Consider the following 17,950-nt stretch of genomic DNA (forward strand, 5'->3'; position numbering starts at 1 on the left):
AAAAACAAGGTATAGTAGGTATTTGTGTGTGTATGTGTTTGTGTGTGCATGTGCACTTCAAGTGTCATTTGAATGATTTATTTTTGGTATTTCATTATTTGGGGGCGTTCAGATGACAAAAGTTATATTGATATTGTAGGACAAAGACATAAAAGGTATTTTGGTTGAACTTATTCACACACACGCACACACACACACACACACACACACACACACACAAACACACACACATACAGTATGCAGGGAGTACATATGTGGTTGTTCTCACCCTCCTCTCGTCCTCACTGGCTGCAGAAAAAAACCACGTCCTGTGTTTCTTACTAAAGTGGACGATCTTGAAAGGAAACACATTACTGGACGTTGTCTCCTCTGCTGCTCTCATCACTCTGTGGAGGAGAAGACGTGTCATGAAATATTTCTGCACATGAAGGAAAATATGCAGATTTGAGCTCTGTGTTTGAGCCTGTATTCATCTTTGTGATAAGACAAGAATTTCAAACTAAACTAATGAACAACCTCTACTGGTGACTTTCTATCCTGTCCAGCTGCTGTGACGTGTCATCGACGGGATTACATCCATAGTCAAGTTGGTACGAGAAGATGGTACTGCTGAATGAAATGTCTTATTGTTCCGCTCTTTAACTTTCACTAATACTGGCTCAAAACAAACACTGTAGATGCAACAAGATGCCATTCATTGTGCATTCAACCTTGAAAAACTTCCTGCTGTTGCTCACCACTACTCAAAAACTAAGATGGTGCCTAGCAGTGTGATGTGAGGAAGCTGAGAAAGGCTCAGCTTTATTCTAATGTCCAGTGATTGACAGGAGTGCAGCCTGATAACAACCACTCAAACTGGTTTTGATTCCTCTGTAAAAAGATGAATGAGTTATTTTCTACTCCATTCAACTATGTAAGAGAACTTTAAATACAATGGAGGAACAACTGATCATCACAGAAGATCAACTCTCCTTGATATGCTGTCACTTTAACAAACTGCTTGACTTCACCAATAAAACATTGCGTGGAAATGAACCGTTTCATTGTGCCAGCATGGGGCTAAAATGAGAAATTAACCACCCGAGTGCAGCTGAGCATGAGCTGATTGCATGACTGGAAGCTCCATTATGCAACATTTAAATGTACTTCCATATAAATACAGCACATTTAAACGCAAACACACCCCACAGGCTTCAGACAACTTCCTCAAATACAGTTTAATATGTATTAATGTATGTACAGTCACAAAAAAGTGTCTGAACACACCTTACATATAACTAATAACTGATTGATACAGTGGACCCTCAGGTGGACCCTCAGGTTTCCAGCAGTCACTTCTGCATAGAGTTGGTTAGCGAGCTGTGAGTCTGGAAGTACGCTAAAAAACAGCATTACTCCAGCTGAAGGCGTTTAACTCACCTGTTGTAGCCGTTGAGAGAAAACGCCCCCTGTGGTGCTGGAGAAGTACTGCTTTTAAAGTAGTACACACAGCCCTTGTGGATGATGGTGTACCTCAGAGGCCCTGTAAGACAGATATTACAGATATTAAGCATGTTTCCATCCATCTGAGTGCTAACATTTTGGATTCTAGCTGAAAAGGTTTTAAGGCTCGACTGAGGTGTGTAAAAGTTGCTGGTTCAACACGGAGAATTCATTCATTCATTAGTCAGACGCTGGTCTTATTCCGTCCTCCCACACTGAATCTTTTTATTCTGAACTCACATTTCATGAGGCTGAACTGGCTGCCTCCCTTCTTATGGAGGTATCCCGCGGTGGAAACTCCTCCTGGCATGGTGAGGAGGTTCTGAGCCCCAATGGCTCTCATCGGCACCGGCCAGCACACCTCTGGAGACGACATGGTTCTATCAGGAGAGGAGAGGGTGGTGTTAGTATTGCATTACTGTGTGACAGATGTACCAGTCCATCGCCTTGGGAGTTGCACAAGATTACAAGAGAGTGTTCATATAGAGGCAAATCCAGTGCGCTACTGTCACCTTTCATTGACAAAAAATAGATGTTTCACAAGACTAGTGAAAGCTGCAGGACAAGGCATTGATCAGCATGAAGAATAAAGGCACTTTGTCGATTTGTTTTGTTGAGGTTTAGTGTTCAAGGTGAGAACTGAGTCATTTGTACATTGGTATCAATCAAAGCTGCAGCATTGAGTCAGCATTCTGAAATATTTAAAAATTCACATCACATGAGATGAACTTTTTATTTATTTCTTACAATAATAACTTCTTCTTGTTTCACTGTATGTCATGGCAGTGGTTAAAGATTAAACAGTAATCTATGCACACTCCTCTCCAGCCCTCTCTCCTCCTCTCCTCTGATCCTCGATTCTCCTCTCCAGTCATCTCTGCTCTTCTCCCCTTATTGGTACCGTGTTACAATAATTAAAGTCTCATTAACAACTGATGGGAACATTACCATATCCTAACTTCATGCAAAGCTAGCGAATGGAACATGCTCAGGATGTAATGGCTGGCTTGCTAATGCACGGAATGTATGTGGCCAGTTAATGTTCTAACAGGAATTTAGCCTATTAGTGCGAGACGATAACCATTTACTGGTCATAATTTTCATAGCACTTTCCAAGAACTCACACTCAACAGTGATACAGCCCGTGTGACACACATTACATTCGAGTTTTCTACTTTTTAATATATTTGAAAGTGTTTGACATTGAGGCGACGGCTTCTGCTGGGGTACGGCAACAGCACTTGGACAAACCACACACACAGAACTGCAGTACACCGTAATGTTAGAACTGTTAAGTTATGGTTCTGATTATATTTATTTAAAATACATTTTTCATATCAATATATTAAGGGGTGGTATTTTGAGCATATTTGAATGTTAGGGAATATGCCCCCCTAATCTACATTACATATACAGCCCTGGTATCAATATTACCTATAATATGTCATTGTCTCCTATATAGGTCTTTACAGGCTCCTGTGCAGCTGCACACTGTGTCATTTTGGGCTGTCCCACATGGAAATGAACCATGGCTGAAATCTTTGGCTGTCACCCCACAGTCATATATCTAAGATCACACAGCGAGACACAGCCACTGACTGCCAAGACTGAACACAACAATTAAGGACCAAAATGTTCACGGTGACTCCTGCCACAAGCCACAGCTGCTGCAACCATTCTCACACATCCTCTCTCTCAAAAAAGAAACACACACACACACACACACACACACACACACACACACAAAAAAAGACTTTGGTGAAAATGTCAGAACTCCAGCATGCATGATGCACTCATCAGGTGTTTGCTCCTGTGTGGGTGGTGCATTCACTCTCTCTTTGTCATAATCCCAGCTGTTACAGCGACATTTCCACTGACACAGCAGGTGTCACTATTAATGGAGAGAGTTAATGAACAGATGGACCTCATGGCTAGTGCTCGAAACAGTTCGTTCACGTTCATGTGGGGGACAAACATCACCTGGAGCTCATCCTCAAAAAGCGGGATAACCTTGATATTTCTCTCAATCTCAAAAGTCGTTTCTTCAGAAAGGTCTGTGGATTATCCAGGTGTGACTGCTCAGGTGTCGCCTACCTCCTGTTGAGCTTCCTGTTGATGCTCTGAACAGCAGCGCTCTCCCTCAGCCGGCTGACTGTGGAGGCTAACACTGTGGATGCTAATGCCGGCAATAGGTCCATGACAGGGATGTCAAACAGACAGCTGACTGGACTCCAACTTCTTTTCTTTCTCTCCTCAGTGGGTTCACTGTTGCGTCTCATCAGATCCAGACTCAGAGTCTGTCTGGTTTTCTCCCTCCTCTCATCACACTCTCTCTTCTCTACCTCTCTGATGCTTTCTTGGGTTCTGCTGATCCCTCTCTCTCTCTCTCTCTCTGGCTGCCTTTGTTGATTTCTATCTCTCTCGCCCTCCCTTGTACATAAACACACTCTAACTGCACTTACGCAAACACACTCACACACACTTCTACGTGAACACACACATTTAGTGCAGACAGGAAACACATAATGTCCTGAGTCATTTTGCTTGGATTCAAAGCTTCATGTCGTGTGTGTGTGTACGTGTGTGTGTGAGAGAGGGAAAGAAAGTGGGCAGTCATCAAAGTAAACATCAAGTGAAGTTCTTCATCTTTGTATGTGTTTATGTGTAACTTCCAGTCTATCTACAACATCTACTGACCTCAGAGGAAGGGAGTGTGTGTGTGTGTGTGTGTGTGTGTGTGTGTGTGTGTGTGTGCATGTGAAGCCCAGGAATGAAGACCTCCGTATTCACCAGGATTTCTTGCCAAAATCCACTCCCTTTCACTGAGATAAATCCCAGCAGGAATGGTTGTGTGTCCACTCAGAGTCCAGAAACAAATCTGCCTTCTCCACAACTGATGTAAGTGTGAAGTGACCTTAATAGACAGTGACTGGCTGGTGGACATCAGATAAGATTGCACTCCACTGATTAATCATATCAAAGTCAGTTAACTGGCATGGTGAAGGCCTCGGTGCGTTTCAAATGAACTAGATTGTCTAAGGGTAAAAGCAGATGTTTGGAAAGTTCTGAAAGTTACTCAGAGAATTCAAACAAACACTCTCATGTTGAGTTGTACCTACATTAACCCTGTTGGAAAAAAGTGCAATGTTGAGTCAGGCTTCAAGAATTAAAGAAGAGAAAGAGAAAAAAACATTTGAAGCATGGGAGTCTGGACAGAGGAGAAGAAAAGAAACAGCTGATAAAAAATGAGGGCAAAAAACCTGCCTGAGACAATAAATCACCAGGGTGGAGCTGCTGCTTGTTTCTGACCTCAGAGTGCCCTGGTGAGTGTGTGTGTGTGTGTGTGTGTGTGTGTGTGTGTGTGTGTGTGTGTGTGTGTGTGTGTGTGTGCGTGCGCCATGTATTCCTTATGTTGTGGGGATCTGTTTACACGGTCACATTGTGGGGACCCACCTTCCTTCCTTAATATAATCATTAAATGTTAGGGTGAAGATTGGAATGTAAGTCTATGTAATGTCCCCATAAATGATGTATACACAAGTGCGTGTGTGTATGCGTGTGTGTGTGTAGGTGTGGGCTTGCGTGTATGACTTCAAAAGGACCTACAAAGGCTATCGTGTGGTTTGTTTTTCTGACTGTCCAATGTAACGCTTACTGATAGCCAGCAGACACAACACACACACACACACACACACACACACACGCATACACACAGATAAATGTCGTCCACTCTGCAGTTAACTTAACCTCATCTCAGTCTGAGTGAGGTCAAAGTTCCCCAGCTGCTTATCATCAATACAAGGGTTTCCTGAAGCCGTCGTTCGTCGACAGCAGAGCAGACACGCAGACTAACCTGAAACAACATGACGCCACTCTGACTGTGCACCCGCTGCTTGTTTCCATGTTTCCTGCGGGAAGAGGCCTGAAAGTTTAGGTTTCAGCATTATTCCCTTTCCCACTGACAGAGGAGGAAGATCTGCTCAGGAGACAGATCACATGGACACAGGAGGGACGGTGCGTCGACATGACACTTCAGGTGCTGTCGCCACTTGACGCTTCAACACACACCTCTCTGTTGCACTTCAACTGAAATCTCAGTTTGCTCTCTAAATGACAGTTCAACTGCTTTCAGTGCTTACGTTCAGTACAAACTGAACAGCTGTCTGCATGGTGCCAAAAGACACTTCAAACCACTCCACTGCTTCAACTTCAACCGACACAACCGACAACTGATTTCAGTGCTTCAACAAAAACTGCCTTCACTGCATGTGACATTTTTTGGTTTTGTATGAAAAAATCCGAAATAATTCAGAAGAATTATTCAGAAGAACCTGGTAATACTGTGAAAACTAAGTTACAATTATAAGGAAATGTTGTATTACTACAAGGTAAAGTGTTATTCTACAAGAATGTTATACAAGAAAATAGAATAAATACATTACAAGAAAAAGATTTTTTGTCGAAATACTACAACTTCATTCTCAAACTCTCTTTCCCCCCAGCATTGTCCCTCATATTCTGCTGCAGTTTTCTGCAGTTATTCAAGTTTCGCAACGATCACTTGGGTTAATAAACTGAGCAAATAATTGAAAAACAATAGAGACTCAACAGAAAAGAGAGCCCCGTCCTCGATGAATGAGATCCAGCAGATTCATTTTTCCGAATAAGTTCTTGTGTCAGATGAGGTCACCCCCTCCTCTGAGAGGAAATGATGAATGAAACAGTGAAATGCAATCTTGCTCTGCCGGCATGGTTACAGGAGTTCTGCGTATTGACGCTTACCCTAACAATTTCCTCTCTCTGCAACATGAAGCCACTGACATGAAGAGATGCCAATTGAAACTTTCCACAGGTCACAGTTAACCTCTCCGTACATCACCATTACTGGGACAAGAATACTGTTAACATGCTGAAAAACTCTACACAGGAAACAACAGCGTAAAGAAATGACTCATTAAGTGTTTGTGCATTCACTTGTAGTATATGGTGCTCTCCTAAAACACAGTTTAGGAGGTTTGTTGATGTTTTATCTAAAAGGAATAACAGTGTGTTGAGGTTTCGAACCCTCTCACCCCAGGGTCTCCATCCTGAACTCTGCTGATGTTTGTGTGCCAGAGATGCTAATCAGAGAGCAGCTGTTTGTCAGGAAGGGAAGCACAGGAGCTGCTCACATACCAGACTCATTCAAACATATTTCCTCCCTGGACACACACGCACACACACACACACACACACACACACACACACACACACACACACACACACACACAATGTAAAACAATGTCTGGGTTCAACAGTGATTCAAAGTGGCTTTCAGTTTTGAGAATGTAGCTCTGTGTTTTCAGGCCTTTTCAGTGAGGTTAGAGCCTTTGTATGGAAATGTGAGTTTTCAGATCAGCCTCTGATTAAATGCAAGAAGATCAGAGGAACTGCAAGCTGCAATCTGCAGCAGACAAAACACACTGCAAGCATGGTGAAGTTCACTGTCTGCTCCCTCACGGCAAATGGAGGATTAAACAATGCCAATTACCATAAAACCTCAAAAAACTCGTCAGTAATGACCAACAGGTGTTGGATTTGGAATCTGACCAACATGAGAGCATAATAATCTGGGCTTTTAAAAATACTAAAACATGGTGTTCATGGTGGACTTTAGTGAAAACGATAAGGAAGCTGCTAGAGCACAAAAATCCTCACCTAACTTGCTGACATGCCCCATCCCTAAAGGTCTGCCTGAAAGGTCACAGAGCCTGCAAGATCTTGCAGAGGGCATAAAAACAGCCTTCGACAACCCACTTTTTTGACTTCACACTGCGGTTATATCGTGAATAAATGTCTTTTGAGGATGTGTCTCGTCTAAGTTTGTAAATGTCTTATCTGTGAGAAGCCTGTGAACCGCTTATGTCGACCAAAGAAGAAGAAGAAGAGCCGCACTGGACTGACGACAGTAGACTGACCAGAGTCTCACGAGGGAAATTGAAACTGAAACTTGTGCAGCTGTGAGATGGAAAGCCCCTGGTGAATGACGTCGCAGGACAGCATTCCTGTAAAAATGTCATCAAGACTACGTGACAGTGGCGGGGGAATACAAGACGTGTACGCCTCTACGCCTGTAATATGTCTTTATACATTTCACTGAAGTGCAGTGAATAAGAGGCAGGATGTAGATTTAAGCCTTAAGCCTGTTTACATCCATATTTGGTGAACATTGAAGCCTTGTTATAAACAGTCCCCCAATTTCATATGATATTTATTGTTAGATCCTTTGCTGTCAGTGACTGAAGTCTGTCACTTGGACATCAGCAGAGGAAATCAAAATTGAAACTTAATTACATTAATTACAATTACTTAATTACAGCCATGAGGTCATGGGTTTGATCCATGAGCCGAACCACCCATCAGGAGACCCATCTCCATGACTGTTTGGTATGGCTGAAAGCTCAGAAGTGGACAGCGTGCGATCTCCTAACTGCATTGTGTTCTACTGTGCTGTTTTGTTGGGAGTAAACTCTTTTCTGTAGCCCTGTCTAATGGTGTGGGTGATTATTTATAGGCCATAAAAATTTTAAATTTACCTCCACCTCAGCATCTGTGATGGCGTGGTTTAGATTTCAACAGCTGCCAGGTGTCTGCTACAAAAATGTGTGTGGCTAACCAGTGGCCCGGCTGTGCAGTGAGGAAAGTGTGTGTGTTCTAGGCTCTGACCTGATTATTAAGCCCCCTCTGCGTCCGCAACACACACACACACACACACACACACACCAACACACAATCTGAAGGCGGATGGAAGGGTAAAGGTAAACCGCTGACCTAGGTGCAGCAGACGCAAAGAAACGGCCGTCCAGCCCAGGAAACATACACTGTCATATACAGAGCGGAGTCTTTACCTGCAGCACACTTCCTGTTCCCCCCGATGAATGACCACCATGGTTCCTCCACTCGCTCAGCTTCACATTTTCTCTGTGACTTTAATACGTAGGTGTGAACACATGAATAGAAACTGAGGCTTGGTACTTCTAGAGAGGTTTATCTGAACACTGGAGAGCTTCCTCTTCCACTCTGCTTTATTTGTTCAGATAAATGATTGGCAAGGCAGTGACAGAATGTGTGCCTGCTGACGACATGGAAGGGAAACCATGAGAAAATGAAAACAATGGCTTCTCATGTTATTGAAGAGATCCACCTATAGGAGAGGGGATCAGGCCATGTGCCTGAAACACACCTTCTTTCATTGTGGAGCTATTTTATGTCAGGCCATAAATGATTATTTTTTAATCTCGTGTTGTAGGTGAGGCCTTTTTCCGGTCATATGATTATATCTCACTGTTTTGAGAAGTTGCTTGCATCCCTTCGCGTCCAATGCTGACAGACTTGCCACACTAATTCATAGCTCAGCAAGCATTCCACCATTCTATATTTACCAACTTGCCCCATCCGGTGACATTTTTTTAAGCATACATTTGTTTACAGATGGAGAGCTCAGTGACCTTTAAACCCCCGCACACCAAGTGCAAACTGAAATCCTGATTTGAAAATGTGAAATATGCACAAACATCAATTCGAAGTCCATTTTCAATTTCTTCTTCTTTTCACACAACTGGTCATAGTCGAGTCTCCAAGCTCTAGAGGCAATGCTGATATTTTGCTTTTCATGCTTCATAACAAAAAAAGGAGGCGAGTTTGTGTGTCAGTGTGTTAGAGGGAGGACCATAATGTTTTAAAATGGTTTACAGGGCCAAAGTGAGTGAGGGAGTTTACCTGATGAGGGTCACAGGACCAATAAAAAAAGGTGAGGAAATGTGACTGACCAATGTGTGGGATTCTTTGGTTCCTTCTCAATGAACAAAAAGAGAACAGAAAGCCTACTTTTACTTTCCACGAACACGCACATACACACACACACCTGCAGCAGTGGGCTCATACATGGCTGAAATAGTAAAAGCGGGCCCTCTTTCTCTACCTGTAGCTTCTGATACACACGATCAATTCCTGCATCCAAATATGGCCATGCTAGTCCACCAGAACTGCCCAGCCATCACAGTTCCAGTGGCTACAGGATTCCTCTTCAACTAACACACACATGCACACACACACACACACACACACATTACAGGTCTGCCTGTCATGTTTCAAAGATCAAAATTTACTTTGTTTCCTCTCTGAAGTAAAAAAAAAAAGTCATATAGTCACAGAGAGAGCTAGAATGATGCGGAGAGACAACAAGAGGCAGGAAGAGAGAGAGACAGCATTGAGATTTTGCACTGACTTGCCCACCCTCCTTCCCCCCCGACACGGGGTAACACATTTCCTGTAAATGTGTTTACCTTTTGGAGCACCATCACCATCATTATCACCATCATGATTTTCCACTAGAAAATAAAATGTATCTGTCTCTGGGGAGAAAAGACACCAAACACACATGATTAGGCTTTGTTTGGACTTTCAAGTGTTGACAGAGATAATCAAAAACTGCTGAAAACTGGACCTGCAACACAGCAAAGTGCGACTCAATGCATCTACAAAGATCTTTCATTCTGTGTTGCCTCTGTGGATGAAAGCGGTCTTGATCTGGCTAGCATGTGCATATGTAACGTGTGCATTTTTTAATGTATCTATTGGTGGCTGTGTAAGATTAATAAATGTAATATGACGGCGGTGAAACAAAGCTGCTTCCTCTTAACTGGCTAATGTACAACTCACTGCAAAACTTTGCCTGGAAAATGTACACATAGGCTCTTTCAGACTGCATGCCATAAATCAGACCTGGGGGAAGGAGTCATGAATAAACAGCCAATCTTCTCACTGATGGTCTTGTTTGCTTATGTAGGTCATATGGAGGTATCAGTGTTAACCTGAGACTGTTTCACAGCCAGTTAAAATCTCCTTGTACTATGTTTAACTGTTTACTTCTGGAACTTTCTACTCAGTGATTTGGTCACACAGTATTCTGTCCTCAGACCTCGGGGGAAAATGAAATGTTGCACCCTTAGAAGTATTGTGGGGGTCTCACAAACATAAACTGTCTGCTCAAAATGACTAAATGTTTGCCTCTTGTGGGAAACAAACCCGTGAAACCACCACAGTGGGATTTTCCCTCTATAGGAGGTATTTGTGTTATTTACTCTGTTACAGTGGTGGAACCGTAACAATTAAATTTACTCAAGTACTGACCTTAAGTTTAATTGTGTGATCATTTTACTTTACAAGAGAAAAATACTGTACTTTTAAATTCACTACATTTATCTAACAGCTAAAGTTACTTGTTACTTCACTTACTTTTTTCGTCACATTTTCCAAATCTATATACTGTTTGCTTGTCCCCCTCTAAACTTCTCAGATGGTCTCACATAATTCTAATTTCAACAAGGTCAAATTATTCAATATTTCACAAAAAAGGTAGAATTAGAGAAGAGTTTGTTACTTTTTTCTTCTGTCCTCTCTGGTGTATCACACATCACTAACTCTGGTACTGTGAGACTACATAACTGTACATAAAGTAAAACTAGCTCCATCTCAACCAGCTACAGCAGGACGTGATTCACTGCACAACCTGCATGCATTTGTAATAATGTACTTTGCAATACGGTTACATCACATTCAGCTTCTGTAATCAGAGTTCATTTAGCGTAACAACCTCATACAGGTTTAATGCTGTCTTACCTCCTCTTTGTGTTTGTATTCTAACTTCATTCTGCCGTGAGCACTGCTACAGCAGATACTCTATCAGTGGTATTGTTTGATCCTGCACACATGGTGCCTTCAATATCAAGCTGTGTCCTCTGAGGACTTTTAGGTCAAAGGTTGATTAAAATAAGCTTGACTTTACTTGGCCATGCTGGCTGTTTCTTTACATTGCGTCACATTGCTTGATGACACAGAGAGGGAGTGAGTGTAGAAAGCACAGTGTGTCACTGCCGCTGCTATAGTGTTGCTCTTCAACCTGCTGGAAATGGACATCGCTCATTTCTGTTTCAAGATCGTCCGGTGAAAGCTTTCAAAATGCCACTATGTCAGATGTGTCGTGAAAAATGCAAGCGTGCTCGCTTCAGATTTCCTAACAGGCTTAACTAGTTCCCGAGGCTGTAGACTGAAAGGTGCTACGAAACAGCGGCTATCAAATGAACAACAACTTAAAATGAGGAGATTCTCCAACTGTAATTCATAGTTTCCACACTCCAATCAACAAAGAAAGGCAAAGATGACAGGAAATTCCTCATTGACCTCTTGGGTAATGGGGTGAAAACTTTATCAAATCAAATAATAACCAATACAGATGATGAAACCTCCAGCTGAGTGGTGTCGCAAAGCCACCTATCAAAGTTGATAAAAAAACACTAAAAGACTGATATCTGACACCAGACGGATCCCAGATATAGTCCGAAACCAACCGATAAGTAATCCCTTCAATCCTTAAAACAAGTGGCCACCAAACTGTGGCAGATTGGGACAGCTTTCAGTCAACTTTATGCTGGAATACATCCAAACATCAAGCGTCAAAGATGGAGTCAACAACACAAAGTATGCCAGGCTCGCAAAGACTGAAAACAACTTACATGACACTCCTCTGTTCCCGAACACACATCCTGACGCTTGGCTTGGAGCTCCGTGCAAATGACTTCTTCCTCACGGATGGAGCGGACATGTCAGTGGACATGATGACAGCAGCACAGCGCAATAAACCAGCATAATTTTCAACCGCGTGGAGCGACAGAGGACGGATGCACGGTTGAATGGACCAAGTACAGATTTGATAGACACACAGATTCAAGATTAAAGGAGTGGTTAGATTTGGAAGAACAGAGTAAGAATACAGATCAGTCAAAGAAAAGATGGAAGAATAGATGAATAGAGTAATGAGAAAATAGAAAAACAATTAAAGAAGCGAATAGATGGGAAGATAGAACAATCAGCCGTGTTGGTTAGGAAGTCTGCAGGAGGTCTGAACCCTTGATACTCTGCCAGTCGTTTCCTGAAGGGGCTTCCTCCTCCAGCCCTGGCTTCTCATTGGTCAACCGGCTGCATCATGTTCCTTCCTGCTTCCTGAGAACTACGATGTGATTGGCTGCCATATACAATCCACACCACCACACACACACATACCTCACACACTCGGACACACAGGACCTCAGAAAGGGGCTGGGGGACTTTCCAGCCTCTGAGACTGGAACAATACAGAGGTCAGGCACGCACGCACGCACACGCACACACACACACACATTCACACACGCTTATGTATCTACATACAGCCGCAAGTATTACCTGAAACATAACTGTTCCTGTGTAACTGCAAGTGACGTAGTGACGTCTCTCAAAACTTCCCTGTCTCCTTGTACGTTCTCAAACACACTACACTTGTCTGCTCCTTATACGGATGTCTATATATGTCCAAAATAAATCTTGAATCCATTTTATAGACTAATTACACATCTTAACATTCTGCTTCATTTGCTTCATCAGTTTAGCCTCCACAGTTTGCCACAGTGGTCGTTTGTGCATATCAACCATATTAATGTGAAAGAACAATGTAGAACTAATCTGAAGTTTTTTTTTTTTTTTTTTTTAATTTCCAGCAAGACTCCACCAGAAGACTGGGCAGCACTCCAGGTGCCACAGAACAAATAACCTAACGGCATCAATTATAACAGCGCATGCAGAACATTGCAGTGAAATAGTGATGGCCTTTCCAGTCAATCTGGTCAGACCAAGACAGTAAATTATCTGATTTAACACCCAGTAAGGTTGGTTGTACTGTCCTGCTCAACTGAAATCCCATCTCTAGACTAGTTAGCACAGTGACGTTAGCGATAATATTCCTACTGCCAAATACATTATATTTAGTTTTGACAATGTTCAGGACAAATCTGTTCATTTTCACCCATTTAACAATATATGCAAGTCGACAAGTAGATTCTCTCTCTGCTCTGCCAAAGCTGGTGATGCACAAAATATAGTTGAGTGTCATCAGCATATATAAGTCCATCAGGTTTTAATAGAATTGGTAAATCACTTATAAAAATTGAAAATAAAAGTGGTCCAAAGCAAATCCCTTGTGGAACACCACAATATATTTTTACTGTCAGGGAATCTGCCATTGAAGAGCAATGTGTTCTCTTCATCCAGGCAAGAGCTAATGGTGACAAACCATGACATTTGAGTTTGACAGGATACTGTGGTCATCAATGATGTCAAAAGCTGCAGTAAATCCAAGAAAGCAGCCCGTACTAGTGTCCTGTCATCCATATGTGTTAACCACTGATTAGTCATGTGTACTAATGTGTACTATTAAAGTGCTCACAGAGTGCCCAGGTCTATAAGAATGTGGTGCTGATGTAAGAAGGCCATTTTTACTGAAATGATTTAGCATTTTATTGATGGTTATCTTCTCAAGTGTCTTATTCAGCAAAGGGAGTGTACTAATAGGTTTTCAGTTCATGCCAGTGAGACCTGCTTTTCCATGTTTGACTATAGGTATGATTTTAAACTCTTCCCAAAGATCAAGAAAGGTTCCAGTGAGTAAACATTTATTAAAGATATGACTTATTGGTTTGGAAAGCAGCCTTGCCAGAAGTTAAATAAATAAATAAATAAAATAAAAATCATCCTCCTGGTTATCTATGCCAGGAGAGATTTAATTTGAAAGAGATAGCAACATCTCCTCCACTTTGTCCTGGCTAACCTCATCAAATGCAAAACTACATGTTTCATCACTCATAATGCTGTGAACACAGTTGTAAGTTAATGTCATGCAATTGCGTATAAAATCTCTAATTTTCCCCCTTGTTGATGAAAAGGTTGTGGAAAATAATTAGCAACATCGTTTGGCCTGGTGCTGAACTGACCTGCACATTATTTCTGTATTTCCATATATTTGTTTACAATCATTTACAGAGCTGCACATTAACTTGCTCACTTTGACACATATTGGACAAAACGTTTGATCAATGGTCGGAAACTTCTTATTAATATTTAGATTATTGCATAGCAAGTTTATGTTCACATGTAATGTGTAATCTGGTATTAGCTTGTAACCATTAGTTGCCGTCCATGTAGAGTGAAATTAGTTAGAAATGTTTGAATACTACCTATATTTTTTGCAGCGTCCATGTTGTTTCCACATTATGACATAAAAGCTTATGAACACGCTGCAGTCAGAAGAATGAACTGATGTACAATCAAGTGTTCAGCTGGCCCTTAACTGCGCACTTTTAAGCCCGCTGTTCGGATGTTTCGATCTGAAATGCCTCTTGGGAGTTGTAGTTGACTACACACCACACATCTTGAATTATGCCTTTAAAAGAGCACTCCACTGATTTAGCACTGCACTATAGCATTGTTGGACTCACAATGAACAGTTTGAAAGATCTTTTTTATTAAGTTCAATTCAACTTTATTGGCATGAATGTCAGTTGAATATTGTTGCCAAAGCATCAGGGACAATGCAATTCAACAATGATGTCAGAGAAAAGAGAGAGAAAGTGTGTGTGTGTGTGTGTGTGTGTGTGTTTGTGTGTCTCTAGATGTGTGTGAATACATGCATGCGCTAAAGGCTTGTACACTACTTATGGTTGGTATATACACAATATTACCTTCTCATATAACTGTACAGTTATTGTGGTGCCATCGTTGTACAGTAGAATAACAAACACACATTGAGGCTGGTGCCTTCCTCTGTGTGATTTTCACACTCTCAGGCCTCTCTTACACAGGTAAGTGGTGTAAGGTGTGCATATTTAGAACAAATCAAGCGCTCTGGCATAAAGAAACAGAACAATCCACTATAAATAAATCATACAAGAAGAACATTTCCCACAGTGTGTAATGTGTTCTCATGATGTGCGCCTGATCTGCCATTTCCACATGTCACAGTGTGAAAAGCATAGGTCTAAATAATAAAATGAACTCCATTTAGCTGCTTCAGGTTCAGCATATGACGTGAACATGTCTGCTGTAGCTTTTGGCCTTTTGCTGAGCCTGTACACAGAGGAAGGCATCTATTCTTAGAATAACCATACAGCAAATGTGAACTTCAAAAAAACTATTTCTTGCTCAGAGTGTGAACCAGTTTACCTTCAGTTGAACCTGCATATGCACATAGTTAACAAAGGGGAGCACAGTTACTGCTCCCAAAACATGATTTTCTTCTAGCTGAATGTTTATGGATTTTTGTGCACTTTTCACATTAAGATTTTGCATAAAAATCACAAGATGCTTCAAAGGTACAATATTACATCATGACTGTGAAGTATTTTTTAGTACAGTGGCTTGCAAAAGTATTCACACCCCTTGAACTTTTCCACATTTTGTCACGTTACGACCACAAATTGGCACATAACATAATTGTGAAGTACAAAGAAAATTATACATGATTTTGTATTTTTTTTTTTTTTTTTCTTTACAAATAAAACACTGAAAAGTGCGATGTGCAAAAGTATTCAGCCCCCATGAGTCACTTTGTGGAACCACCTTTTGCTTACAGCTGCAAGTGTTTTGGGGTATGTCTCTACCAGCTTTGCACATCTAGAGACTGAAATTTTTGCCCATTCTTCTAACAGCTCAAGCTCAGTCGGATTAGATGGAGAGCGTTTGTGAACGGCAGTTTTCAGATCTTGTCACAGATTCTCGATTGGATTTAGGTCTAGACTTTGACTGGGCCACTCTAACACATGAATATGTTTTGTTTTAAACCATTCCACTGTAGCCCTGGCTTTATGTTTAGGGTTGTTGTCCTGCTGGAAGGTGAACCTCCGCCCCAGTCTCAAGTCTTTTGCAGATTCCAACAGGTTTTTTTTTCCAAGATTGCCCTGTATTTGGCTCCATCCATCTTCCCATCAAATCTGGCCATCTTCCCTGTCCCTGCTGAAGAGAAGCACCCCCACTGAGCAGTGCTCCGTGAGATGTTCAAAGCATGGGAAATCTTTTTATAGCCTAACCCTGCTTTAGACTTCTCCACAACTTTTGCTCCACAATATTCTCTTAACAAACCTCTGAGGCCGTCACAGAACATCTGTATTTGTACTGAGATTAGATTACACACAGGTGGACCCTATTTAGTCATTAGGTCAGCGTTCGATCATTCAGCAATCATCAGGCAACTTCTGAAGGCAGTTGGTTGTACTCAGAGAAAAGGGGGTTGAATACTTTTGCACGCTGCACTTTTCAGCTTTTTATTTGTAAAAAAATGTAAAATCATGTATAATTTTCTTTGTACTTCACAATTGTGTGCCACTTTGTGTTGGTCTTTCACATAAAATTCCAGTAAAATGTATTTATATTTGTGGTCGTAACATGACAAAATGTGGAAAAGTTCAAGGGGTATGAATACTTTTGCAAGCCACTGTATGTGTTGAGAAAAGCAAACTGGGTTGTTTCATGTGATTTCAAGTTTGTACAAAATGAGAGAAACTGTCCATCAGAGACAGTGATCACATATTTTCCCTCACTTGATTTTCATATGAACAAGTAGACGGATCCAGTCAGCCTGACTTTGTTCTGTGAATCATCCTTCATTTTCCCAGGAGATCACACCCAGTGGGCTCCCCTGGGGAACCAGTCTAAACGCTGATGGTGTCTTTAGGCGATAGAATAATGACACCATCAGCGTTTAGACTGTGCAGTCTTCATAATGCTACTTTAAATACAGCCTATAAAACTTGGTAAAGCAGTGGTACACCCAGTCCCTGACAGACTGCCAGTGTCAACACAAACACTTTTCACTTTTCTTTGAGGCCCAACAGCAAGTCCAGTTTGTCTGTTTTACTGTTTTTTTTAAATTATAATCACACCTCAGTTTGCCTGCTGCTTTCTTCACAATGTGAACTGACCTCTGTTGTAAATTACAATGAACAATGCGCAAAGTGTCATTTTGGTTGAAAGACCTCCTAACCGCTGTCCACAGCGGCTAAAACTGCGAGGTGTTAAAAGCAGAAAAACTAAAGTTAGATGTTAGAAACCAGCTAAAGAGCAGCTTCCCTTGCTGCTGCTGCTGCTGCATCTCCAGGTTTAAGATTAAGGGTTAAAGAGAAATCCTGCCACGTTTTAGGTGGATGTTATATTTTGGGATGGCTGTTGCCAACATTGCTCATTTGCAATACAGCTGACAAGCCTTTAACAGAGACTGCTGCTTATTTCATAAGTATATTTGACAAAATAGCTTTCTCTGTGTGTTTTGGCCTTTTGTACACACACACTCAAAGTCTTAGGTCACTGAAAACTGACAATTTAGAAAAAAAACTTTTGCATCTTTGGAGTCTGACTCAGCAATTTGTCTGAACACCACTATGTAATAGAGACACTAAGTAGAAAAACATCTCAGTCAGCCATGTTGTCAGTCTTTTGAGGCCTTATTATGTTAGTTAGGAGGGTATTGATAGACAAGCAGAGGCACCTTAGAAGCCTCATGTCTCATAAAATATCCCTAACGAATCCTCTCGCTTTTCTACTTCTTCAAATGAGAGATTGTGTGCATCAG

The 17,950-nt window shown here is 41.5% G+C and overlaps 2 protein-coding genes across 5 annotated transcripts in view; both read right to left on the minus strand.

Moving 5' to 3' along the window:
• The window catches only part of kcnv2a (potassium channel, subfamily V, member 2a), a 206,224-nt gene that overhangs the window by 81,405 nt on the left and 106,869 nt on the right, over window positions 1-17,950 (minus strand). The window lies entirely within an intron of this gene.
• The window catches only part of sh3bp2 (SH3-domain binding protein 2), a 28,790-nt gene that overhangs the window by 6,742 nt on the left and 4,098 nt on the right, over window positions 1-17,950 (minus strand). For 2 of the 4 annotated variants that reach the window (XM_076757409.1, XM_076757408.1), the window contains exons 1-4: window positions 3,577-3,813; window positions 1,723-1,862; window positions 1,420-1,522; window positions 269-386 (exon numbers count right to left, since the gene is read on the minus strand). In XM_076757409.1, the coding sequence (XP_076613524.1) occupies window positions 269-386; window positions 1,420-1,522; window positions 1,723-1,862; window positions 3,577-3,761 (546 nt within the window). In that variant the 5' untranslated portion in view covers window positions 3,762-3,813. Of the gene's footprint in view, window positions 1-268; window positions 387-1,419; window positions 1,523-1,722; window positions 1,863-3,576; window positions 3,814-12,035; window positions 12,402-17,950 lie in introns of those variants that run through there. The other 2 variants (XM_076757410.1, XM_076757411.1) reach the window with 2 other exon arrangements.

The sequence above is a fragment of the Chaetodon auriga genome, chromosome 19 (genome assembly GCF_051107435.1).
Source record: "Chaetodon auriga isolate fChaAug3 chromosome 19, fChaAug3.hap1, whole genome shotgun sequence".
NCBI lineage: Eukaryota > Metazoa > Chordata > Actinopteri > Chaetodontiformes > Chaetodontidae > Chaetodon > Chaetodon auriga.